This window comes from Gossypium hirsutum, chromosome D02 (genome assembly GCF_007990345.1).
Source record: "Gossypium hirsutum isolate 1008001.06 chromosome D02, Gossypium_hirsutum_v2.1, whole genome shotgun sequence".
Lineage (NCBI taxonomy): Eukaryota > Viridiplantae > Streptophyta > Magnoliopsida > Malvales > Malvaceae > Gossypium > Gossypium hirsutum.
In genome coordinates this window covers 2,331,574-2,356,011 of record NC_053438.1, presented here as the reverse complement: position 1 = coordinate 2,356,011, position 24,438 = coordinate 2,331,574, and the positions used below count along the sequence as shown (strand labels likewise).

General features: G+C 33.0%; 4 protein-coding genes across 4 annotated transcripts; all 4 read right to left on the bottom strand.

Annotated features, from left to right (window-relative positions):
* Positions 1-420: 420 nt before the first annotated feature.
* LOC107934817 (uncharacterized) lies at positions 421-2,754 on the bottom strand. Its single transcript, XM_041088014.1, has 2 exons — positions 2,617-2,754; positions 421-2,510 (listed from the first exon to the last, which is right to left on the bottom strand). The coding sequence occupies exon 2, from the start codon at positions 2,491-2,493 to the stop codon at positions 1,465-1,467; it is 1,029 nt and encodes a 342-aa protein (XP_040943948.1). The 5' UTR covers positions 2,494-2,510; positions 2,617-2,754; the 3' UTR covers positions 421-1,464.
* A 2,495-nt stretch (positions 2,755-5,249) lies between these two features.
* Positions 5,250-7,283, bottom strand: LOC107934841 (uncharacterized). The gene has a single exon (XM_016867350.1). It carries the CDS (start codon positions 7,281-7,283, stop codon positions 5,250-5,252), a length of 2,034 nt encoding a protein of 677 aa, XP_016722839.1.
* Positions 7,284-8,285: 1,002 nt separating this feature from the next.
* Positions 8,286-9,163, bottom strand: LOC107934813 (uncharacterized). Its single transcript, XM_016867326.2, has 2 exons — positions 8,884-9,163; positions 8,286-8,553 (listed from the first exon to the last, which is right to left on the bottom strand). Exons 1-2 carry the CDS (start codon positions 9,130-9,132, stop codon positions 8,302-8,304), a joined length of 501 nt encoding a protein of 166 aa, XP_016722815.1. The 5' UTR covers positions 9,133-9,163; the 3' UTR covers positions 8,286-8,301.
* Positions 9,164-19,685: 10,522 nt separating this feature from the next.
* LOC107934839 (uncharacterized) lies at positions 19,686-21,134 on the bottom strand. The gene has a single exon (XM_016867349.1). It carries the CDS (start codon positions 21,132-21,134, stop codon positions 19,686-19,688), a length of 1,449 nt encoding a protein of 482 aa, XP_016722838.1.
* Between the last annotated feature and the right edge of the window lie 3,304 nt (positions 21,135-24,438).

Here is a 24,438-nt window from a genome sequence, read left to right as displayed (position 1 = left end):
GCTTCAGATTATTGCATTAAAACTTAAAAGTCAAAAAAACCAAATACTATGACAATAACAACTAGCATTACAAGGCAATGATCAAACTTTGTTCTTCAGTCTTGAGTTTTCCTGCAAATATAGTGGTAGGTTTCAAATATGATTAGGTCTAAATTGCTACATGGACCAATCCCAGAAACGTTGTAGAGAACTGGGTGCTACACAATTCCAGTGAATAATATATTTGCACTGACTTCAAGCATTCAAAAGCCAAATCTTCACAAGGCTTACAGCATTTATAAGAAATTTTAAAATCAACAATCAAACACCAATGTAAATCTCATCAATTTTGGCTTCAAATTATTATGTTAAAACTTAAAAAAACCAAATTATTATGACAACAACTAGCATTACAAGTAACAAGACAAAGATCACACTCTGTTCTTCAATCTTGAGTTTTCCTATAAATGAAGCGGTAGGTTTTAAATATGATTACGTCTAAATTACTACATGGGCCAATAGATCACACTCCGTAGAAATTTAGGTGCTGCACAATTCCAGTGGACAATATATTTACACTCTGACTTTGAGCATTCAAGAGTCAAATCTTCACAAGGCTTATCGCATTTATCACAATCAGGATAGTAATACTTCTTCTTCACAATGGTGAGTGGGTGTGGATGACCTTTTTTTTATAGATGCTCTTGAGTTTGAGAAATGGATATTTTCCAAGAACACAACCAACATGAGCAGAAGTATCGCATATTGCACAATGATAAAACCAACTATTTGGATCTCGACTTTTTTCACAGATATCGCAATAATGACTTTCTGAATAATTGTTATCATCATGATGAGTGAGTGAAAGAAGATGCTCATCACATTTGTGTTGGGCCATAATTGGAAGTGAAAAACATCCAACATCTAGCACAAAATTGCAATCCTTACAACAAAATGCCTGCCATGAATAAAGACTACAAGCATTGCACTTCCCTTCGTACTGTCTGTAGAAACGGAGGGGGTGTTCATGTTTCAAACATGTTCGAGCACCAGGAGTAAGAGCAATCACACATCTGAGACATGTCCTACTCTGACATTCACTACATTTATAAGCAAAGCCATTAGTTATATGAAAACACATTTCACACCGAAAAACTTCATCTGAAATGAGGATGTGTGGTTGTTTGCAAAATGTATGATGCCAAACACGCTTCATCCTGAGTAACTCAGCACAAGCTTTATGAAGAAAAAATTCACATTCCGAACAATAGTAAAATGGATCTGAGATTGGTAACATACACCCATCACAACTGTTTTCATACCCTCCAACGGAAGCACTTAGCATTAGATTGTGCATATGCTTTAAGTGTTTTATTTTTGTAGCTTCTTTGGCATCATTCCACTCCAAAACGGTGATGGAACTTTCATTGGATATCTCATCTTCATCTTCGCGTGAAGGTATAGAATATGAATATTTATCCTCTGTCACACAACGGGCATGAAATGTAATATTACAATATTGACCTCACCATGACAAATATCGCAGTCTGAATTTCTAAAATCTCGTGGAAGAAAGTATTTGTGATAAATGCGATGATCATGCCACTTGCTAATGATGATACATGGCAATGAAATGCACTCTTTATGGACTATAATGTTGCATGTACAACAAATGTAGGCAGCGTAATTTCCTTCGACACCGCATGCATCACAAATGAAGGGTAGTCGTCTTGGAAACAGAGTGAATGGATGCGGATGGCTTTTATCTTCAATAATGGGTGATGGTGATGCACATTCAACGTGGATAGCAATCTTACAAGGAGAACAACCATAAACAAATCTACTTCGCCTTGTTACTAGGCATATCTTGCAAGAGAGCCGTTCGCTATTAAATTGTAGAACAAGAGGATGCTCGCGATGCAACATATGATTCAATTTGAAAGGAAGCTTAGCGCATTTCTCATGTAAATTAAATCCACAGTCAGGAGAAAAGTGTGTATACTTTGCTAATGGTTCCAAACATCCAAAGCACTTGCTAACATCTTCAAGTTCTACATCACCATTTTCAGTGGAAATCAATGGATCTTGAAGGGGAACATGCTCAAGCTCTTTCAAATTATTCTCAGCAATATTAAATGTAAACAAAGCACATTTAATATGAAAGTCCAATCCGCAAGAGCAGTGATAAACAAACTTAGTATCCTCTTTATCACAAAAATCACAAATGTAACCTCCAGATGAATAAGGTGCATTTTGCATAAGAAGAAGAGGATGAAGAGGATGATTAAGCTCCAAAGGTGCCTCGGCACATACCTTGTGAAGAAAAAACCCACAGTGCTCCGCACAGGAAAAACATGGAGCAGACACCTTCTCCCCACACCTGGTGCAATCAGTTACACCACTTTGATTGTGGATCAGCTGGTCTTGATTCAAGATAAGAAGCAGGGGATGTTGGTGTCTGTAATTGTTTGACTCCTCCATATCTCCTTCCTCTTTTGTCTCTTCCCCAAGCATTTTCCAAGTAATGCAACCTTAAGATGGAATATAAAATAAAGGAAAAACTTGATGTTGAGAACAAAGTTTCAATGGAAAAACACAAGACCAGAAGTACAGAAAGATAAATAATGATTCACGAACTTGATATAAAATAGGGTGAGGCACTGGCAGACGATCGGTTAAAGTAAACAGAGAGGTCAACTAACTAGTCAATGCTTTATCTTCACACATGCTTTGATTTGATGCTACTTTTCTTAACGGGTCGCTATCAGTCTTTTGCTCATGGGTTTCCACTAGCCTCTTTTTGCGGGATTGATTGATATTATATTTATGGTTTTTTTAGAAATCCCAAAAATTATTTATATCTAGGATAAATATTAAGACTTTATATAAATTATAGTTTAATGTGTAATTATATATATAAATTTTAATTTTATGTAATTTTATACATAAAATTTTAATTTATTTAATTTTTGTAAATTATTAATATAATTATTAATATAATATTATTTTATGTTTATATATTGCATACATAAATAATTATATTTATCTAATATAAAAATAAATTGATGTATTTATTTCTTTTAATGTGTATGATTAAATTAAATTAAAATTTTAAGTATACATGATAATACTCTTGAATGACATATTTTTATGTATTAATTACATATTTATTTTGATTATGGTCCTACTAATTTGAGCTATTTATGGTTTTTATCTTATAGAGACTAAATTGAAGGAAAAAAGAAATTTAGGGGCAAAAAACATGAATTTGATGATAAAGTGGGCCAGGATGCAAAATAGGAAAGAAGTGGTGCCAAAAATACAAAGTGTGGAAGACTTGGGGGCAACAGTTTAAAAAAAAGATTTTATAAACACAAAACTCTATTTAAATTTTAATTATATTAAAATTGTTATTAAGATTATTATTTAGATATAATTTTAGCTTTTATCTTTATTTATCTTTTAGAATTTAGATAGAAATACACTAGGTCTTCTGAATACTATAAATAAAGGATGGAGTGACACAAATTTCACTCATCTTTTCTGTAAAAGCTTTCTCTTCCAAAAAGTTCTAGCTTTTGTTCCCTTTTTTTATTTAATAAAATTCCATTTTTCATTAAGTTTATTTCTCTTTTTACCAAAAAGCATGAGTCACTAAACTGATCTAGCCAAAAGTTGTTGAGATTCCCCAAAAAGGTTCAAGAGGCTTAGAATCCACACATAGCATTCTCAACGAGTATTCATTGCTTCTTCACATTACGGGATTGACGCTTCCATCCATATCATTCCAAAAGTGATCTTTTCATTTTGTGCAAAGGCGGTTGCTTTGTATGTTTTAGAAAGGTTGCACAGTCGGTTCGTTAGCCTACTGCGTTAACGGTTGTCGAGCCTAAGAGACAAAATGGGGTGACATTTGCCATTGAGAAGTGATTATCTAGTGTAAGACGGTTCCACAAAAGTGACGGTTGGCTAGAGTCATGTTTCTCTATATCGTAAGTCTAAAATCTAAGTGGAGCTGTGGTTGTAGGCGTCCTCTTCCATTATAATTGGTTTATTCTGTTCAAGAAGGATCACCTAAAAGCCTAGGATTGAACCTAAGGAGGATTAAGATAATCAAAAGTTGGAATCTCTCCATCAAAAACTCTCTTTTCTCAACTCTATTTATTTTTACAATTTCAATTTCAATTTACGCAATCTCAATTCAATCAAACTTTTAATTCTTTTTTTATTTTTTTCCAAACACGTTGTTTTTCTCTTATACTATTATTTTCGTTATTTTATAGGGATAGGATATTTTTGGTGCTATCAACGACGCATCAATACATTTGAACCACAATTAGAGTTTTACGTGTATAATTGTATCAAATTAAAGTTCATACATATAATTGTATATTATATCAAAGTTTATGTATAATTTTAAAATTTATTCCTTTTATTTAATATATATAACTATCAACTTTAAAATTATAAACATTCAACTATATATATACTTTCAATAAATTTTAAAATTAATTATTCAAATTGTACTTATACTCTTGATATTTTTAAAAATAAATATTCAAATTATAATTGATTTTATTAATATTAAATTAAAATATTAATTATTTTATTGGATTGTATTATTTTATTAAATTTATTTATTAATGTTTATCAAGCAATTTTATTTCAACCAACTTTGCAAAGACCTTATTCCTTCACTCCTCTTCAGCCGGCCTCATTTTTAGGGTGGATTAGATAGACAGTGTGATGTAACGCATTTAGTTTATTTTTGTCTCTCAATAATTATATGATGGTAATTATTGATGAGAATGAGTTCCCATCCCAGAAAAAGACAAGTAAAGAAATTACATACAAGGTTATGATATAAGAGAGCGAAATAAATTAATCCTTAGTAATTTCAATTTATCAAATACTAAACCTAATTTGAATGTGCAGTAAAAGAGAGAATAATTTTAGAAATATTTTCAAGAAAACTTATATAAAGAAACAAAGAGAAGCATCCAGCAACACCTTTATTGTTGTAGGTACAACCACACTCCCATATTACAAGAAATTCTAAAATCAACAATCACACATCAATGCAAATCACACAAGTTTCAACTTAAGATTATTACATGACATTTCTTTAAAACTTAAAAGGTCAAAAAAACCAAATTACAATGACAACACTAACATCACAAGCAACAAGACAAAGATCAAACCCTGTTCTCCACTCTTTAGTTTTCCCACAAATGAAGTGATAGGTTTCAAATATGATTACATCTGAATTGTTACATGCGCCACCACAAAAAACACCGTAGAGTGTAGTGTACTACACAATCCAAGTGGACAATATATTTACACTCCAACTTTGAGCACTCAAGAGATAAATCTTCACAAGGCTTACCGCATTTATTACAATCAAGGTAGTAATACTTCTTCTTCACGATAGTGAGTGGGTGTGGATGATCTGTTTCTTCAAATATGCTCCCAAGTTTGAGGAATGGATATTTTCCAAGAACACAATTAACATGAACAGAAGTATCGCATATTGCACAATGATAAAACCAACGATTTGTATCTCGACTTTCTTCACAAATATCGCAATAATGACTTTCTAAATATTTGTTATCATTATGAGCAGTGAGTGAAAGAAGATGCTCATCACATTTGTGATGAGCTGTAATTGGAAGTGAAAAACATCCAAAATGTAGCACAAAATTGCAATCCTTACAACAAAATGCTCCCAATGTAAGATTACCACAAGCATCACAGCGCCCATGGTAATCTTTGTAGAAAAAGAGGGGGTGCTCATGTCTCAAAGATGTTCGAGCACCAGGGGTAAGCGCAATCACACATCTGAGACATCTCTTACTCTCACATTCACTACATTCATAAGCAAAGGTATTAGATATGTGCCGACATTTCGCACACTCAAAAACTTTGTCTGAAATAAGGGCAAGAGGTTCTCGGCACAACTCATGCCAAACATTCTTCATCTTAGGTAACTCGGCACACGCTTTATGAAGAAAAAAAACACATTCTGAACAGTAGTAAAATGGATCCGAGATTGGCAACATACACCCGTCGCAATTATTTTCGTATCCTCCATCAAAGGGACCTAACATTAGATTATGCATATGCTTGAAATGCTTTATTTTTGTAGCTTCTCCAGCATCGTTGCTCTCAATAACAATGATGGAACTTTCATTGGGCATCTCATCTTCATTTTCTAGTGAAACTATTGAATATGAGCGTTTATCCTCTGTCACACAACGCACATGGAATGTAATATTGCAATGTGAACAACAATAACTACCATGCTCTGGATCGACTTCATCATGACAAATCATGCAGTCTGAACTTGTAAATTCATCCGGAAAGAAATATATGTGAAAAAGGCGATGATCATGCCACTTGCTTTTGATGATGCGCGGCAATGAAGTGCACTTTTTATGAACCATAATGTTGCATGTACAACATATGTAGGAAGCATAACTTCCTTCCATACCACATGCATCACAAATGAATGATGATCTCCTTGTAAACAAACTGAAAGGATGTTCATGGCTTTTATCTTCAACAACAAGATCTAAAGATGCTGATACACATTCAATGTGAACAGCAAACTTACAGGGTGAACAACCATAAACAAATCCTATACGCCTGCGATCTGTTTTTCGATTGGTTTCTCTGCATATCTTGCAAGAGAGCCGTTTGCTATTAAATTGTAGAGCAAGAGGATGCTTGCGATGGCACTCATGATTCAGTTTGAAAGGAAGCTTAGCGCATTTCTCATGGAAATTAAATCCACAGTCAGGAGAAAAGTGTGTATACTTTGCTAATGGTTCCCAACATCCAAAGCACTTACTAACATCTCCAAGTTCTTCATCACCGTTTTCAGTGGAAATCAAAGGATGTTGAAGGGCAACATGGTCAAGCTCTTTCAAATTATTCTCAGCAATATTAAATGTAAACAAAGCACATTTAATATGAAAGTCCAATCCGCAAGAGCAGTGATAAACAAACTTACTACCGTCTTTATCGCAAAAATTGCAAATGTACCGTCCAGATGAATAAGGGGCATTTTGCATAAGAAGAAGAGGATGATGAGTATGAAAAGGATGATTAAGCTCCAAAGGTGCCTCGGCACATACCTTGTGGACATAAAACCCACAGCGCTCCGCACAGCAAAAACATGGAGCAGACACCTTCTCCCCACACCTGGAGCAATGAGTTACACCACTTTGATTGTGGATCAGCTGGTCTTGATTCAAGATAAGAAGCAGGGGATGTTGGTGGCCATAATTGTTAGACTCCTCCATTTCTCCTTCCCCAAGCAATATAAATAAAGGAAAAGCTCGACTCTGGGAGCAAAGTTTGAATGGGAAAACAAGATTACAAGTGAAGAAAGATAAAGTTTGAATGCTTTTATTCAAGATTGCACATGCTGTTCATGGTGGGTTGATTTGATATTTACGAGATTTATTTAAGCCTCAGCTAACACATACAAGAGCAATTAATGAGTTGTCGGGAAAAGGTTGCCATGTTTTAACACAAGATAGACAGTGGAGGGTTAGCAGGGACCGTGAATTTTTAAAATGAAAAATTGTTTATTTTTTAAAATTTTAAATTAATAATAAATTTTTATTTTTATTTTTCTTTAAAATAATAATAATTTAATTTAATTTTTTAAAAATTATAAAAATAAAATTTTAAATTGAAATTTACCCCTCTAAAAAGATTTTCTAACTTCACACCAAGTTTGTTTTTATTTTTTCTTTTTTAAGTAAAAGCTAGATACTAATAATATATATTTTCACTTTTTTTATTAAACGGGGAGGCTAATAAAATCAGTTTAAATCTCTCTTTACTATCTGAGATTTTATTTTTGCTGCAAGGATTGTTTTTGTCGAAAATATCAAATTGAAAAATTGTTGAGTCATGTCTTATATCTAAAGTAATAAATATTTCATGATTTGTTGCCCTGCATACTTTAAAATATATTTAATACATTAAAAATTTTAAATAAAAGTTAAATTATATATAATACTTCATGATTTGATTGCTACTTTTCTTAACTGGTCGCTATCAGTTTTTTGCCCATGTGTTTCCACTTGCTGTTTTTTTTTTTGCGGGATTGATTGATATTATTACATTTATGGTCTTTTTAGAAATCCCAGAAATTATTTTTCCACTTTTAATTTCATATTTAAATTTTTTTTATGTATTATAAATTTTAAAACTATATATGAATTATAATTTAATGTGTAATTATATATATAAATTTTGATTTATTTAATTCTTATAAATTATTAAAATAATTATTGATATAATATCATTTTATATGTTTACGTAAAAGCCTAAATTTGTCGGGCCCAGTGCCAAATAAAACAAAATAAATAAAAGACCACAGTCCATTGAAGCAGGCCTAATATGGCCCAAGTCAGAAAACAAAATACCCAGGCCCAAAAAATGAAGAAACCCTAGCCCAAAATAAACCCCATTCAGCACTGAAGCAAACCCTATGGCGCCGCACGTCTGCAGGCCTTCTCCAGCGCCGCGCCGTTGCTCGCCAATTACCAGCCTTCTGGCCTGCAAACAGAGAACAACACACAACAGCAAAGAAAAAGAATACAACAAATAAACAGACAAAATAGGGACAGTAGACAAAGAATAAAAAACAAATAGAAAAGGACAAAAATATAATGATCAACAAGCCCTAGTTCGGCTATAAAGGCCGAAAACGAAACTCCTGTAGATCTTCTTCGGGAAAAAATCGAAATAAAAAAGAGAAAAACATTCTTAAGGTGATATTGCGTTTTCTGTCTTAGATCTAACATTCATTTTGTTTTTTATTTAGTTATTGTTTTTTTATTTTTTCTTATTTTACTGAAATAAAAACAACAAAAACCCAAAACTTACCTGAGCGCCACGGTCTCTTCGCCGGAGCCCTGATCTCTGTCGTCGGAGACGAGTTGAAACGAGGGACGAGGACGGCTTCTTTTTCTTTTTTTCATTTTCTTCTCGCCTATTTCGGTGGTAAAGGGCAGAAGCCCTTTGTTCTGCATGACGCTGGCCGTCATCCTCGGTGGCGTTGCGAGGGAAGAACGGCGGATGGCGGCGGGGTTCCCATGCTGGGTTTCGAACCCTAGCAGAGAAAAGGAACCCCATTTCTTCTTTTTTTGTGTTGTTCTTTGAAGAAAATGAAACCTAAAAATAAGTCTGGCTTTTAAAGAAATATGAAACGGCGCCGTTTAGCCCTCTTCAGGATCCGCGCGCGACCCGACCCAATAGCCAGGATCCGCATGCTTTGTTGATAGGGGCTAATTTCATGTCCAGCCCCTCCGCTTTTGCAACATAGTGTAATCGGCGCAGCACAGGAGGGTAATGGGATATTTTCCCGATTAATCCCTTCTTTATTTTGCGAATTTGAAATTGGCCCCTTTATTTATCCTTTTTTATTCGAATCTATCCTGCTAATTTAATTTAGGTTGCAATTAAGCCCTTTCTCTTAATTCTTTATTTGTTTATTTAGTTATTTGTCTGTTTATTTACATCTTTATTTAAGATTTTGATTATACATGTATATACACATTTTTATAGTATACATATGCACATATTTTATGTTATATATTTGTACGTACACATGTGTTTTATATTTTATAACTCCTATATATTTATATATATATATATATACATATATTCCTTTTTGCATATACTTTATAATCTTAAAAAATAAGTATACCTATATACATTTTATAATGTACATATGAACATACTTACATTTTTTATTTTATATTATACTTACAGATTTTTTTTATTAATATATACACATATTTATATATATTTTTATACTCTATAATTTATATGCATTTCTTATTTTCATATATAAATGTATATACATATGTATTTATATTTTATAATTTTAAAATATACATGCATACGTATGTTCTCATAACCGACGCACATATTTTGTCAATTCTAAATATGTAGATTTTTTTGTTTTATCATTCTAAAAAATATGTACATGCACCTATATGTTTTATAATATTGACATTTTTTAATTTATATGTATATACGCATTTTTATAAAAACTATCTACACATGTAAATATATTACTTATTTTCATAACTTAAAATTATACATTCATACATATTTTTTACATAATTTTATTTATTTCATTTATTGCCATCATTGTTATTTGGTGTTTATTTATTTATTCATGTACACTTTTACTTTTCTAAAATGTTTTAGTTCTATTTATTTATTCATTTGCTTTGTTTATGTAATCGCCTTGTCATTTCTTTTTGCCTATTATATTGTTGTTACTCACATTACTATGCTTACCTTGTCATATTCGTTATTGTTTTGTCATGCTTATTAACACCAAACATCAAAAGGAAGATTTTTCTAAATAAAGCAATATTTTGAGTTCGAAAAATCGAGAAAACGTGCCCTAACGTGTTGGGTTTCGATTTCTCGTTCGACTAAATAGCCAAATATCCTTTTAAACTTTCCAAATAAGGCAATATTTCGCGTTTGGAAAATCGAGAATACGTGCCCTAATGTGTTGGGTTTCGATTTCTCGTTCGACCAAATAGCCAAATATCCTTTTAAACTTTCCAAATAAGACAAAATAAGACAATATTCGCGTTTAGAAAATCGAGAATACGTGCCCTAGCGTGTTGGGTTTCGATTTATCGTTCGACCAAATAGTCAAATATCCTTTTAAACTTTCAAAGTAAGGCAATATTTCGCGTTTGTAATTTCAAGAGAACGTGCCCTAACGTACTGGGTTTCGATTTCTCGTTTGACCGAATAGCCGAATATCCTTTCGAAATTTCAAAGTGAGGCAATACTTGCGTTTGGAAATTCAAGAGAACATGCCCTAATGTGCTGGGTTTCAATTTCTCGTTCGACCAAATAGCCAAATATCCTCTTAAATTTCGATCCATGATTAGTCGAGTTTTCTTTAAAGATCAATTTTTTTAAAATTCTTCAAAGTTTTCAAACTTCGACATTAAGACATTAACTAATCAACTAGGTACCAATTTTTGGGCACATTGAGTGTGCTAATCCTTCCTCGTGCTTAACCGACTCCCGAACCCTTTTTCTGAATTTCGTGGACCAAAATCGTTGTTTTAATAAAATCAAATCGTTTATTTAAAAACAACCATATTTCAAGGTGATCCGATCACACCTTATAAAAAATGATTGATGGGGACTCCCTTTTTTTCAAATTTCAAGTCGACCCTGTTTTTATCAAAAATTGGTGTCAACAGTTTATATATTGCAGACATAAATAATTATATTTGTTTAATATAAAAATAAATTGATGTATTTATTTTAAATGTGTATGATTAAATCAAAATTAAAGTTTTAAGTATAACAATTAAAATTTCACGTATATAATTGTATCAAATTAAAGTTCATATGTATAATTGTATATTATATCAAAGTTTATGTATAATTTCGAGATTTATTCCTTTTATTTAATATATAAAACTATCAACTTTAAAATTATAAACATAACGATATATATACATTTGATAAATTTTAAAATTAATTATTCAAATTGTAATTATACTCTTGATATTTTCAAAAATACATATTCAAATTATAATTGATTTCATTAATATTAATTAATTTATTGGGTTGTATTGTTTTATTAAATTTATTTATTAATGTTTATCAAGCAATTTTATTCCACCCAATTTTGCGAATAACTTATTCTTTCACTTTTCTTTAGTGAACTCATTTTTAGGCTGGATTTAGATGGACGGTGCGATGCAATGCATTTAGCTTACTTTTTGTCTCATACTACAATATTTAGTATCACCGCCACTACTATTTTTACAATAACTGTAGATAAACGCACCACCTATCTAAACCTACTCTTAATCCCCATAAAAACTATTAAATATTAGTAATCATTAAAATATAACAATAGGATCAAAATTTTACTTCATTCAATGTTAATGGTAATAAAAATAAATAAAAGTAGCTAATAGTTTATTTTATAAAAAATCAAGAATTATATATTAATTAGGGGGTTAATTATTAATAATATTAAAATTTTAATTTGAAGAATATAGTATCATTTTGAATTTATATATAACAATGTATTATAAAATAATGTGTAGCAAATTATCATGTTAATAACTATACGTTAAATATATTAATATTAATACATTATTAATAATATATTCAAAATTTGATAATTTTATTTGTCATATAATTTCAATCTTAAATTTTATAACATAGATAAAATAAGATATTAAGATATCAACTAAATATTTTAACAATGAAATTGTAAAATGACTATACAAATGATTTTATTCTTGAACTCTAATACAGAATTCAATGTCACTGCTAGAGGTGCTCATGGGCCGGGCCGGGCCCAGAAAAAAATTTCGGCCCAACCCGAAATATGGGCCTGAAATTTTGCCCAGGCCCGGCCCGGGAAAAAAATCATAAGCCCGAGCCCGGCCCGGTCCGGCCCATTTTTTAATAAATACCAAAAAATTATTTTAAAAATTAAAAAAATTAAAAAATATATATTTTAAAAATATTTTAAAATTAAAAAAATTTAAAAAAAGTATTTTAAAATTAAAAAAATAAAAAAATAAATATATTTATTATATTCGGGCCGGGCTGGGCTGGGCCAAAAAAGTTGTGCCCGAGGCCCGGCCCGTTTTCTAATTTGGCCTCGTTTTTTTGCCCAAGCCCATATTTCGGGCCTATATTTTTACCCAAACCCTCCCATATTTCGGGCGGGTCGTCGGGCCGGGCCAGGCCACCCGGCCCATGAGCACCTCTAGTCACTGCTACTGAGGAATGAAATCTTTCTTTTATCACCTTAAATTTCTTTTCTTGGAGTGTTGGTAGCTGTAGCTAAATATTAGTTTAGTAGTGCTGTGGAAGTTCTACAATTGGTATCCAAAGTAGACCTGTCCATGGGCCGGGCGGCCCGGCCCGGCCCGGTCCGACGGTCCGCCCGAAATATGGGAGGGTTCGGATAAAAATATAGGCCCGAAATATGGGCTTGGGCAAAAAAAACGAGACCCGTTTAAAAAATGAACCGGGCCTCGGGCACCACTTTTTTAGCCCAGGCTCGGCCCGGCCCGGCCCGAATATAATAAATATATATTTTTTATTTTTATTTTTTAATTTTAAAATACTTTTAAAATATATTTTTTTATTTTTTATTTTTAAAACAAATTTTTAATGTTTATTAAAAAATAGGCCGGGCCGGGCTCGGGCTTATGATATTTTTCCCGGGCAGGGCCTGGGCAAAATTTTAGGCCCATATTTTGGGCCGGGCTGAGCCCGGGCCTAGGAGGCGAGCCAAAAAAATTTTCCCGGCCCGGCCCGGCCCATGGACAGGTCTAATCCAAAGCCTAGTTGGAAATTTTTTTTTTCTTAATATGTTTTGTGGTTGCAATATTATCTAATTTTTTATATAAGAGAAGAAATGACTCACCTCTCTTTCTTAGAAATTCGGTGTTCACGAACAACATTCACTATTCCAATATTTTGTGAGAATCATTTGTCGACACAATGACAAGCCTACAAAGTGTTGATGAAATGAAGAAGCTTAACAACAACAACTACAATACATGGTCAACTTACATAATTTCTTATATGCTAAGACACGACATATGGGCAGTTGTTAACGGTAGTGAAATAACACAGTCAGAAGCCGATGATGCAATTGGCACATTAAGGAAGTGGAAAATAAAAGTCGATAAAACAATGTGCACCTTAAAGACAACAATCGAGGCAGATGTGTTAGAACACATTTATGATGCCAAAATCTCGAAGGAAGCTTGAGTTACGATTGCCAAGCTATATCTCTAAAAAGAACGATACAAACCTCCAACTTCTAGAGAGTGAATTGTTGCCAATAAGGTAATGAAATATGACAAGCATACAATATTTCCATAAAGTAAAGTTATATCGGGAGATTTCTGAGTTGGATCTTAAAGCTCCTATCGATGATTCTAGGATGAAACGACTCATCATCCATGAGTTAAAGTCGGGATATAGGAGTTTTATTGTTGCTATACAAGAATGACAGAATTAATCATCGCTTATTGAATTTGAGAGTTTGTTAGTTGGTTAAGAAACATTAGTACTTAAACAGATAAGAGGAGTCTCACTGAAGAATGAGGAAGAGGCATTCTAGGCCAATACAGGCGAAAGGAAATTCAACTATCATGACAATGGCGAATCTAAAAACAAATTATCAAGTCAAAAGGTCATCAAGGCAAACAGAGCATTAACCCAACCCTAGCCTATAACATAAACAAATCAAAAAAACCCTAGGCAGAAAGGCCCCAGCCACCGCAGGACTGCGCACCAGCCTCTACTATCCCCCACACGTGTGCCTCCGCCTCCAGGGTGGCTGTGTACCTGCAATAAATTCAAACAACCAGCAAGGGAAAGCAAGCCATAACATATGATTTCTTTTCCAAAATCAAGATGATCAAAATTTTTAAAAATAAATACATTTTTTTGGTGTTTATTCTCGTTTCAAAATTTAAGATATTGTGTCCTAACTCATGGGATATAATTCTTTTTCTTGATTAACGAGAAGAGCACCCTTCCTTAAATTTTTAAGTGATTTTAAAAGGATCATGTTTTTGAATTTCTTTCCGAATTTTTAAATTTTCGATATTAAGACATTAATTAATTGATTAGTTACCAATTTTGGGCATGACGAGGGTACTAATCCTTCCTCGCATGTAACTTACTACCGAACCTATTTTTCTTGAATTCCGTAGATCAAAATTATTGTTTTAATAAAATCAAAACGTTTTCTCAAAACAATTGAATTGCAAGGTGATCCGATCAAACCTCAAAAAAAGTTAGTGGGACTCCCATTTTTTATTTTCAAAATAAAAGTCGACTCTATTTTTGTTTTCAAAAAGTGGTTTCAACATGTTTTTTTATAGATTTAGGGTTCCAATTCAGTTGTTTTTCTTAATTTTGTTTTGCAGATTCTCAAACATTGTTATCTCATGCTTTGTCTCAATGCTTGTAAGGTAATTAAAAACATATTGTTCTCCAATTTTAGCTTTTACTTGCATCTTGCTTATTTTTAGGGTTATTTCTAGTATATACCTGCTTATTAGGGATTTTAGCCTTTGCAAATAAGAGAGAACAGTAACTGTAAAAATCTTTGCTTTGATGATGGCAGTAAGCTGATTGCTTGTTTCTAAAGTCTTTCACTTAGCTTGTTGAATCTTTTTTCAATTCTTTAGTTGATTTCAACGAAGGGTTTTATTACGAGCTAGCTAGAGATAGTCGAAACCATTCGGTGCAAGCCATGGCTCTCCATAAGAGCATTTAGTTGAATCCATTTTTAAAATGGATTAAATATTTATCACTAGCTTTTGGATTGATGGAATCTGGTCAAACTCATTGAGGTGTGTATAAACAATGAGTCGTTATAAGTTCCAATTTGCATTTTGCCCTTCTTTTCATTGTTCATTATTTAAGTTCAATGGTAGTTTCTATGAATAAATTCACCTGTGAGTTCTTGAAAGATAGAATTATGTGCCAACAAGTAGCATCCCTAGTAAACTTCCAGTAGCTTTATTGTTGCTTTTTACTTGCTTTATAACAAAGTTGTTGTTCTTTGTAGAATTGCAATGCAGATGCCCTGTCATCTTTACTAAAAGTGTCGAAACCGTTTTTTGAAAAACAAAAATTTAGTTGTCGACTTTAAAAAAACAAAAAAAATGGAGTCGTCACCGATCCTTTATTAAGGTGTGATCGGCTCACCTTAAAAATTGTTTTGGTCCACGAATTTTGAGAAAACGGGTTCGGGAGTCAGTTACGCACGAGGAAGGGTTAGCACCCTCGTAACGCCCAAAATTGGTACCAAATTGATTATTTGATGTCTTAGTGTCGAAAGTTAAAAAGATTTTAAAATAAGCTTGAATGATGAAATTTGCAAAAGGATAACCAATTGCTCAAGTCATGTAAAGAAATTGAGTCCCAATAAGTTAGGGTACAATTCCTCATAATCCCCGAACTTTGAATATCACTTTTATTTTGTGTGAAAATCTTCATTTTGAGAAAGTAACATGCCACACCCAATGCGTTAGGACACAACAAGTTAAGTTCCCAAAAATGATTTTTATACTCATGCATTTTGAATAAAGAATATTCTCAGTTATTTAAGACTAACAAAGAAAATCGAAACCCAATACGTTAGGGCTCAATTTCCTCGAAAATCCCAAACTTGGAATATCGCTTTTATTCAAAAAAAAAATTTGAATCAAGAGAAAATGATTTTGATATACTGACAAAAATCAAAATATACTTCCCAAAAGGTATGTTAAAAGTTAATGTATAATATGAAACAAAAACTTTAATTTAAAACGTATATGAAAATCATAAAAATAAAATAAAAGTATAAAGATATGCATATGTGTATATATTTACAGAAATAAAAAATGTATAAGCATATATGTATTGGTAAAACATGAAAATATGTATATGTAAATTAAAATACTTATATATATGTATGATATGTACATAAAAAAAAAGTGGAACAGAATAGTAAAAAAAAATACTTATAAAAATGTATATATAAATATAATATAAAATATATAAAAGTTAAAAGAGATAAATATATATATATATATAAAAGGTATGTAAAATGCATGTATTTATATAAGTTTTAAGAATATATCTATTATATAAAGAAATATGTATATATACTATATATTAAAAATGCGTGTATACATATAGAAATAATAATAAATGATAATAAATTATAAAGTAATAATTTTAAAAATTTAAATTTAAAAAACAAATTGCAAAAACAAAATAATCAAAAAATGAAATTAAAATTGAACGGGGACCAATTTGCAACGCGCGCATTATATGAGGGGGCCCAAATGGAAATAATCCCACTCCCTAAACGGTGCGCAGCAGTGGGGACTAGTTTGAAACAAAAATAAAACATGTGGCCAAAATTAAAAGAAATAAAAAGTTGATTTAAACATGCTCCTAAAAATCAAGGGACTAAATGCGCAAATTAACCATTTAGGCCAGAACGCGCGGATCCTTCCCTTCGGGTCGGGTCACCGCGCGGGTCATGGCCTTCCAAACGGCGTCGTTTTGTCCTTCTATTTAAAAGAAAATTCTAAAAAAAACATAAATCAGCAACCCCATTAAAAAAAAAAAAACAAAGAGCAAATGCTCTGCTAGGGTTTTTTGAACCCACTTTCTTTTTGTGCCGCCGCCGATCAAGGTCGACCTTTGGCCTCCGATGATGCCCCGACCTCCAATTGCGACGGAGAGGGGGCACCGCGACGGCGCCAGGTAAGTTCCTTTCTCCCTCCCTTTTTTTAATATGCAATAGAGGAAAAAAATGAAGAAAAGAGAAAAAAGAAAACTCGAAGTAAAAAAAAAGCCAACAAATCACCTTCCAAAGAATAACTTTTCTGATTTTTTCCTTTTGTCTTTTATTTTCCAAAATCCCCTCATTTTACAGATTAAAAGTGGCCTTTTATAGGCCAAAAAAGAAAAAGAAAATAAATCGATAATGCTATTTCTTTGCTGGTTTTTCTCCCTCGGATTCTTTGAGTCCATTTTTTGCAGGTGTCGTGGGGAGCAAATGGCGCGCGTGGAGAGGGCAGTTCCGAGACGTGCGGTGGCCGGGGTCTTGCTCGTGGCTACTATGCGGCTAGGGTTTTACTTAGGTTTTTTTTTTTTGATTTAGTTGAGTTGGGCAATTTGGTTATTGGGCTTGTGTTTCGGGCCAATTAATTGGGCCGTGTATTATTTTATGTGGGCCTGGCAAAATTGGTATTACAAAAAGAAATTCTTTTCATTGTTCATTACATTTTGTTTTTGCCTAAGGGTGGGTTTGGATGGGCGATTGGGTACGGTGTGGTGCGTTTAGCTTACTTTTTGTCTCACGTTACAGTGTTGCTACAGTATCTAATCTCACTGCCACCGCTGTTTTTACACTAACTGCAGGTAAACGCACCGTCAATTCAAATTTACCCTAAGTTTCTAAGTAGTTCTGCTAATATCCAATCTCATTTACTAATGATTAGTTAAGACAGTTTTTTATATTTCTCTACTTAATTTTCTTGTTGGGGATCAACCCTTGTAAACAACGAATAAGAAAAGTGGAGAAGAACGAGGGAAAAACCACGGGCAAATGAGGTATTGACTTCTCACTAGATGATCGTAAACAAACGAGAGTACAATATGGAAAAAATATACTTGAAAGTACTAAACGTACAATCTCAAACTCCAAAAGCAAAATCGTAACTTGGGAACAAAATTTTCTTTATAGTTACCACGAAACTCTTACAAAAAATTCATACGCGACTACATTTTGTTGCCCTCGAAGAAAAATCTTAGTTGATTGGCATGTCAAAACAGGGATACAATGATCCTTTAAATAAGCTTAGATTGGAGTCCTAATCAGACTAAAATATCTCTGAAATAATCAAAGTCAAACTGGGGAAAACCGTCCTACTTGAAGTCTAATACGCAACTGCATAACTTGGAAAAATCGCTGTGACATTGTGACGTCCCATGCATGCTCGTCATGACGTCATTGCCACGTTTGTTTGAGATTTCATTGTGTCGTTGCAACGTCACCTCTATTTTACTTTTTCTTTAATAAATTATCAATCATAATCCTAAATACCTACAAAACATCTAATAAATACAAGTCACACCCTACGCATCCTCAAATCTATTAGTTACAATTTTAATCATCCTGTAGCCACTAAATTTTGTAGTGTATACCATAGCCTATTCTTTTAAATACAAAGTTTGTCATTAATGTATGCCAACTATAATTCAAGATTATTTCATTATCAGCTTTGAAAAGTTTAATTGAACTCATTACTTCTCGAAAATAATATTAATTACAATTTTACAATACATAGCATGTCACTTAATGTTATCTAAAAGAAAACACAATATGGTCCATCAATTAAAAAAATGGTATCCACATCTTATTGACACAATTCCAATAATTTTCCAGCAAGGATAAATATAAAAATGTTTTTAAATGATTAGTGGTGGAGTGAGAAACAAATAATTTAGAGATTGAAATTAAATTATATATTTTTACTGTAATTTCATCAATTTAATAGATTATATTTTTATAAATTTTAAAAGATTAAATCAAATTTTTATTGTTATAAGGGGGTTAAAGTTTAATTTTACTATTACTAATTTAAAATTTTATAAATTATAAAGAATATAAATGAAAAATTTTCCTTTGTTACTTTTGGCTCCTTTACTGTAAATGATTAATAATGGTCCATTAATAAGTTTAGATGTTAAGAAATTTGTATTTGATCTATCGGTAATCTATTATTTCAACATTAAAGTTTATTAATAAAATCCAAAACCAATTATTTTTTGGTCAAGTGTTATATTCCAAAAAACATAAAAACATCATATATTATTTCTGCCTGTGAGAAATATAATGCCACAGAGCTATGCAGGTAGTACATATTGTAAGAAAACAACACGCATGCTTCCATGATGGAAACATGATTTTATTTTATGCAACACGCATTGACACACCAAACGACATATAGATATAGTAAGAAGCGACATGCATGCTTCCATGAAGGAAACACGAATTTATTTTATGCCCACACACACACAATCTTTCACTACTGTAAATCTCAGCATATGACCCAGTGGAAATTTGCATATATGGCTCTGCCTCACTCCAGCGCCTCTTCTTTGGCCTCAAAGTTGGTGCTGTAGTAATTAGAACCCGTGTAAGTGCCACCTTGAATTTCATTTGTGACACTGGTCCCATCATAAAGAGTGTCCCTCTGCATGTATGTGAAGGGAACATCACACATACCTTTTGTCGCGATTATGCAAACGATCACCTTAGTCCTTGGAGGCACTGTAACTTTGTAAACAACGTCCACAACAGTGGTCGTTGTATTGGTCTCTCCCCAGTCGATTCCTGTTTGAACTTCACCCGATAATTCAACCTTTCCCTCAAAAATGAGTGGAATATTGAAATCCATTGTGGCTTTCGTACCTAGTTTCAGTGAAAATGAATTCTTCCAATTAGTAGTCTTGATATCAGTATATGAAAGCTTCACATCCAAAGTGGCGGGTTCATTGGAAAAGTTAGAAGCTGAATTCTTGGCTACAATGAGGACCATTTCACCGTAAACCCTGGAGTTACCAAGATGATATTTGACACCATAAATTTCCCTTGACAAAACAGGCTCTTCCACTATTAGTCGAGCTTCTTTTGTAAGAGAATAGGTCGCTGCATTAAGGCAATTCGATTTTCCTTCAGTTGTAAGGCTCTTGCAAAAAGCATTGTTGCCTAAGTTGATAAGACCTATGGTCTTATTGTCAGATCTGACGGGGCGAAACACGGTGTCCGTGTTCTTGCTACTACTGTCGTTAGAATCCGCCCAGATCCAATTTGGACTACGCCTCCAGAACTTGTCAGTGCAGACAGGTTTGATGCGGACGTAACCATCATCAGTAGGAAAAATCTCCAATGCCACAGTTGAATCACCAATGTCATCACTTGAGAATTGCATATACGGGAGGTCCCATTCAACACGACGAAGACACAGATACTTATTATTATATCCTTTGAAGGCTACGAACCTAGGTAGAATCAATAACGAGTTCCAATCGATAAATTTGAAGATATCAAAGCCATTTTGATCATGCCTCGTGGAGAATGAATACATGCCGCGAGTATATTTTTCACTATCCCATCGCCAACAACATAAATAGCAGCCTGATTGGACATGCATGATTCGGACCGTATTCATGGCATGGTCTACAGAGGTAACTTTGAACAATGTGCTTGACTCCTTGGATTGATCGTCCTCCTTCTTGTCGGCGGTTGCTGTAACCCAATAGCCCCCAGAGATAGAAAGAATTTGCTTTCGTTCCCAATATTTGTTGTTTTGACAACTTCTTATATGCACAAATTCATTTGAGGCAGAAAACTCAATTTCGAACTTTGCATATGGGCTCGCAGCTTGAGGTTCCATGAACCTGAGATACCCATCATGGTCTCCACCTTCATGAATATAGCCTAAGTAATCAATCTTGTCGACTGGCTGGAGGACGATAAAGTTGGGCAATGCCAACCTCATTTTTGCTATCATTTCTGAATAAGGCATCTCTATCAAGCTAGTAATTTGCTCTTTGGATGTGTTTCAATGTTGTGCTTGCTTACCACAACTTGGCTAGCTATTTATATCCATTACCCAGTCGGTCGTAACCTGGGTTTAGGGGAAACCTGATATATTGCAAGTTAAAATGAACAACATTATTTTATTTTTCATTTTTAATTTATTTTCATAAACAGATTTTTTATAAAAAAAATTTTGAAAAACACGTTTTATAAATAAAAATAAAAAATTATTTTCAAATATTGAAACATCTTTAATAACTATTTTCCATTTTTCCCTATAATTTAAATATGAGAAATAAAATAAAAAATTTACATTTATAAAAGTACCGGACTTAATATTTGATTTTTTTTTTGCATGAGTTTAAATCAAGGTCAATTCATTTAAAGTTAAAAAAAAAATCCTAATCTTCATCATTTTCACTCTTACAAAGTATTTTAGTGAAAACAATAAAAATCAAAAATATTTTCTATTTCCATTTTTTAAAAATAATTTTTATTTTTTTATTTTTTGAAAATTGAAAAACACATTTGATAGTTAGAAATAAAAAATTTTATTTTTGATAATTATTTTTTATTTTTCTATAATTAAAATATTCATTTTTATACCATACACATTTGTTACTAAATATTTATAAGTTGTAAGATATAATTATTATTAAATATTAATATAAAATATTTTAATAAAATACTAAGCTAGGGTAGGTGTATAACGATTGCTCCCTATTCGAGAGGTAAGTTATAAACGTCCTATGTCAAGACCATCTAGGTGGTTCCCCCGCGGGCTGCATGTTGAACTCGTAAAGGGACAGAACTGTCGAAATACCAAAAGTTAACTATTGTGCATGCTGAAGACACCTTCTCCGCATACCTGGAGCAATCAGTTATATCACTTTGATTGTGGATCAGCTGGTCGTGATTCAAGATAAGAAGCAGGGGATGTTGGTGGCCATAATTGTTAGGGTAGGTGTATAACGATTGCTCCCTATTCGAGAGGTAAGTTATAAAGTGTCCTATGTCAAGACCATCTAGGTGGTTCCCCAACGGGCTGCATGTTGAACTCGTAAAGGGACAGAACTGTCGAAATACCAAAAGTTAACTATTGTGCATGCTGAAGACACCTTCTCCGCATACCTGGAGCAATCAGTTATATCACTTTGATTGTGGATCAGCTGGTCGTGATTCAAGATAAGAAGCAGGGGATGTTGGTGGCCATAATTGTTAGACTCCTCCATTTCTCCTTCCCCAAGCAATATAAATAAAGGAAAAGCTTGATTTTGGGAGGAAAGTTTGAATGGGAAAACAAGATTACAAGTGAAGAAAGAAAATGATTGAGGAAGTGGGAGAGCATTTGATATTTAGAGGCAGAGGTGAACTAAATTAGCTAGTCAATGCTTTTCGTATTGGGTTGATTTGATATTTCAGCCTTCAGTTATTGTAAGCACAACAAGAACTTTAAACAACTCTACCCAACTTTAAGCTAAAACATGCAAGAGCAATTAATGAGTTGTCGGCAGTGGAGTATCAGGGGGTTAGCAGCCACCTAAATTAATAATGATAAAATTATATTTTTATTTTTCTTTATAATAATAAAAATTTGATTTAATTTTTTTAAAATTATAAAAATAAAATTTTAAATTTTAAATTTAAATTTACCCCTCTAAAAAAGTTTTCTAACTTCACCTCTAGTTTGTTTTTATTTTTTCTTTTTTAAGTATATATATATTTACTTTTTTGGATTAAACGCATATGAGATTTTATTTTTGCTGCAAGAATTGTTTTTGTCAAAAATATCAAATTGAAAAATTGTTGAGAGTCTATCTTAAAATATGTATAATACATTAAATGCATTAAAAACGGTTAAAGAAACAGAGAGGTCAACTAACAAGTCAATGCTTTATCTTATCCTCTTCCTAAGGCTTTACCTGCTTCACACATGCTTTGATTTGTTGTCTCGTTCCACCTTGGGTTCAATCCTCGACTTTTAGATGATCCTTCTTAAACCAAAATAAGCCAGTTATAGTGGAAGAGGACGCCTACGACCACCAGCTCCAATGACTTAGACTTACGATGTGGTGGAACCTGACTCTAGCCAACAATCGCTTTTGTGGGATCGTCTTATGCTAGATCAACGCTTCTCAATGGCAAATCTCACGCCATTTTGTCCCTTGGGCTCGCCAACCTCTGACGCAGTAAGCTAACGAACCGACTGTGCAACCTTCCCAAAACATACAAAGCGGCCGCCTTTGCATACGTTGAAAAGCTTACTTCTTTAGGGACATGGACGGAAGCGTCAGCCCCGTAGTGCGGAGAAACGATGAATACTCCGCGAGGAGGCTAAGTACGGATTCTAAGCCTCATGAACCCTTTTGGGGATTTTTGACAACCTTCGGCTAGATGGGTTTAGTGGCTCATGGTTGTGGTAGAAAAGAAAATAAATAAATAAAAATAAAGATTTTATTAAAAATAAATATGAGAAGAACAAAAGCCTAAACTTTTGGGGAGAGAGTGTTTTCAGAAAAATATATGGGATCCCCTTTTGAGTCACTTCACCCCCTATTTATAGTGCTAGGGGAGATATTCTAATCCTACTTAAATTCCTAAAAGATAAATACATTTAATTGAAGATAAATAAAGATAAAATAAAATCCTAAAATAATCCTTAATAATTATCTCAATATTAATTATCCTAATATAATTAAAATAGAGTTTAATAGAATAAAATCTCTTCTTTTTGCATTTCAACCCTTGTGTCCTCCATGCTTGCACTTTTGGCACCAACTTTTCCTTGTGTCGCACATTGGCCCATTTTATCTCTAAATTCATACTTTTGGTCCTTAATTTCACTTTTGCCTCAAATTTAGTCTCTATGAGATAAAAGATCATAAATATCTCAAATTAGCAGGATCGTACTCAGAATAAATACATAATTAATACATAAAAATACGTTATTCTAGAGTGTTATCAGGCCCTCAATGCAACGATAGGCGATTTGGATCATAAGAACAAAGCCTTTGTTACCTTGGTGGAGGCCATGCATATTGCGATCGCGGAGCTTAAGGGGAAGCTCACGAGGCTTAAAGCCATGGGAGGCATGTTTGGCATCTCGACTCATCATTCAGATGTCTTGAAGCCCAAAGAGTACAAGGGTTCGAGAGACATCAAAGATGAGGACAATTTCTTATGGGGTATTGTTAAAGCATAGAAGTAACAACTTTAGTATTGTTAGTAGTTAGTTAGTCAAACTGTTATGCTATTAGCATCAGTTATTTGCAGTAGCTAAACTCATATAC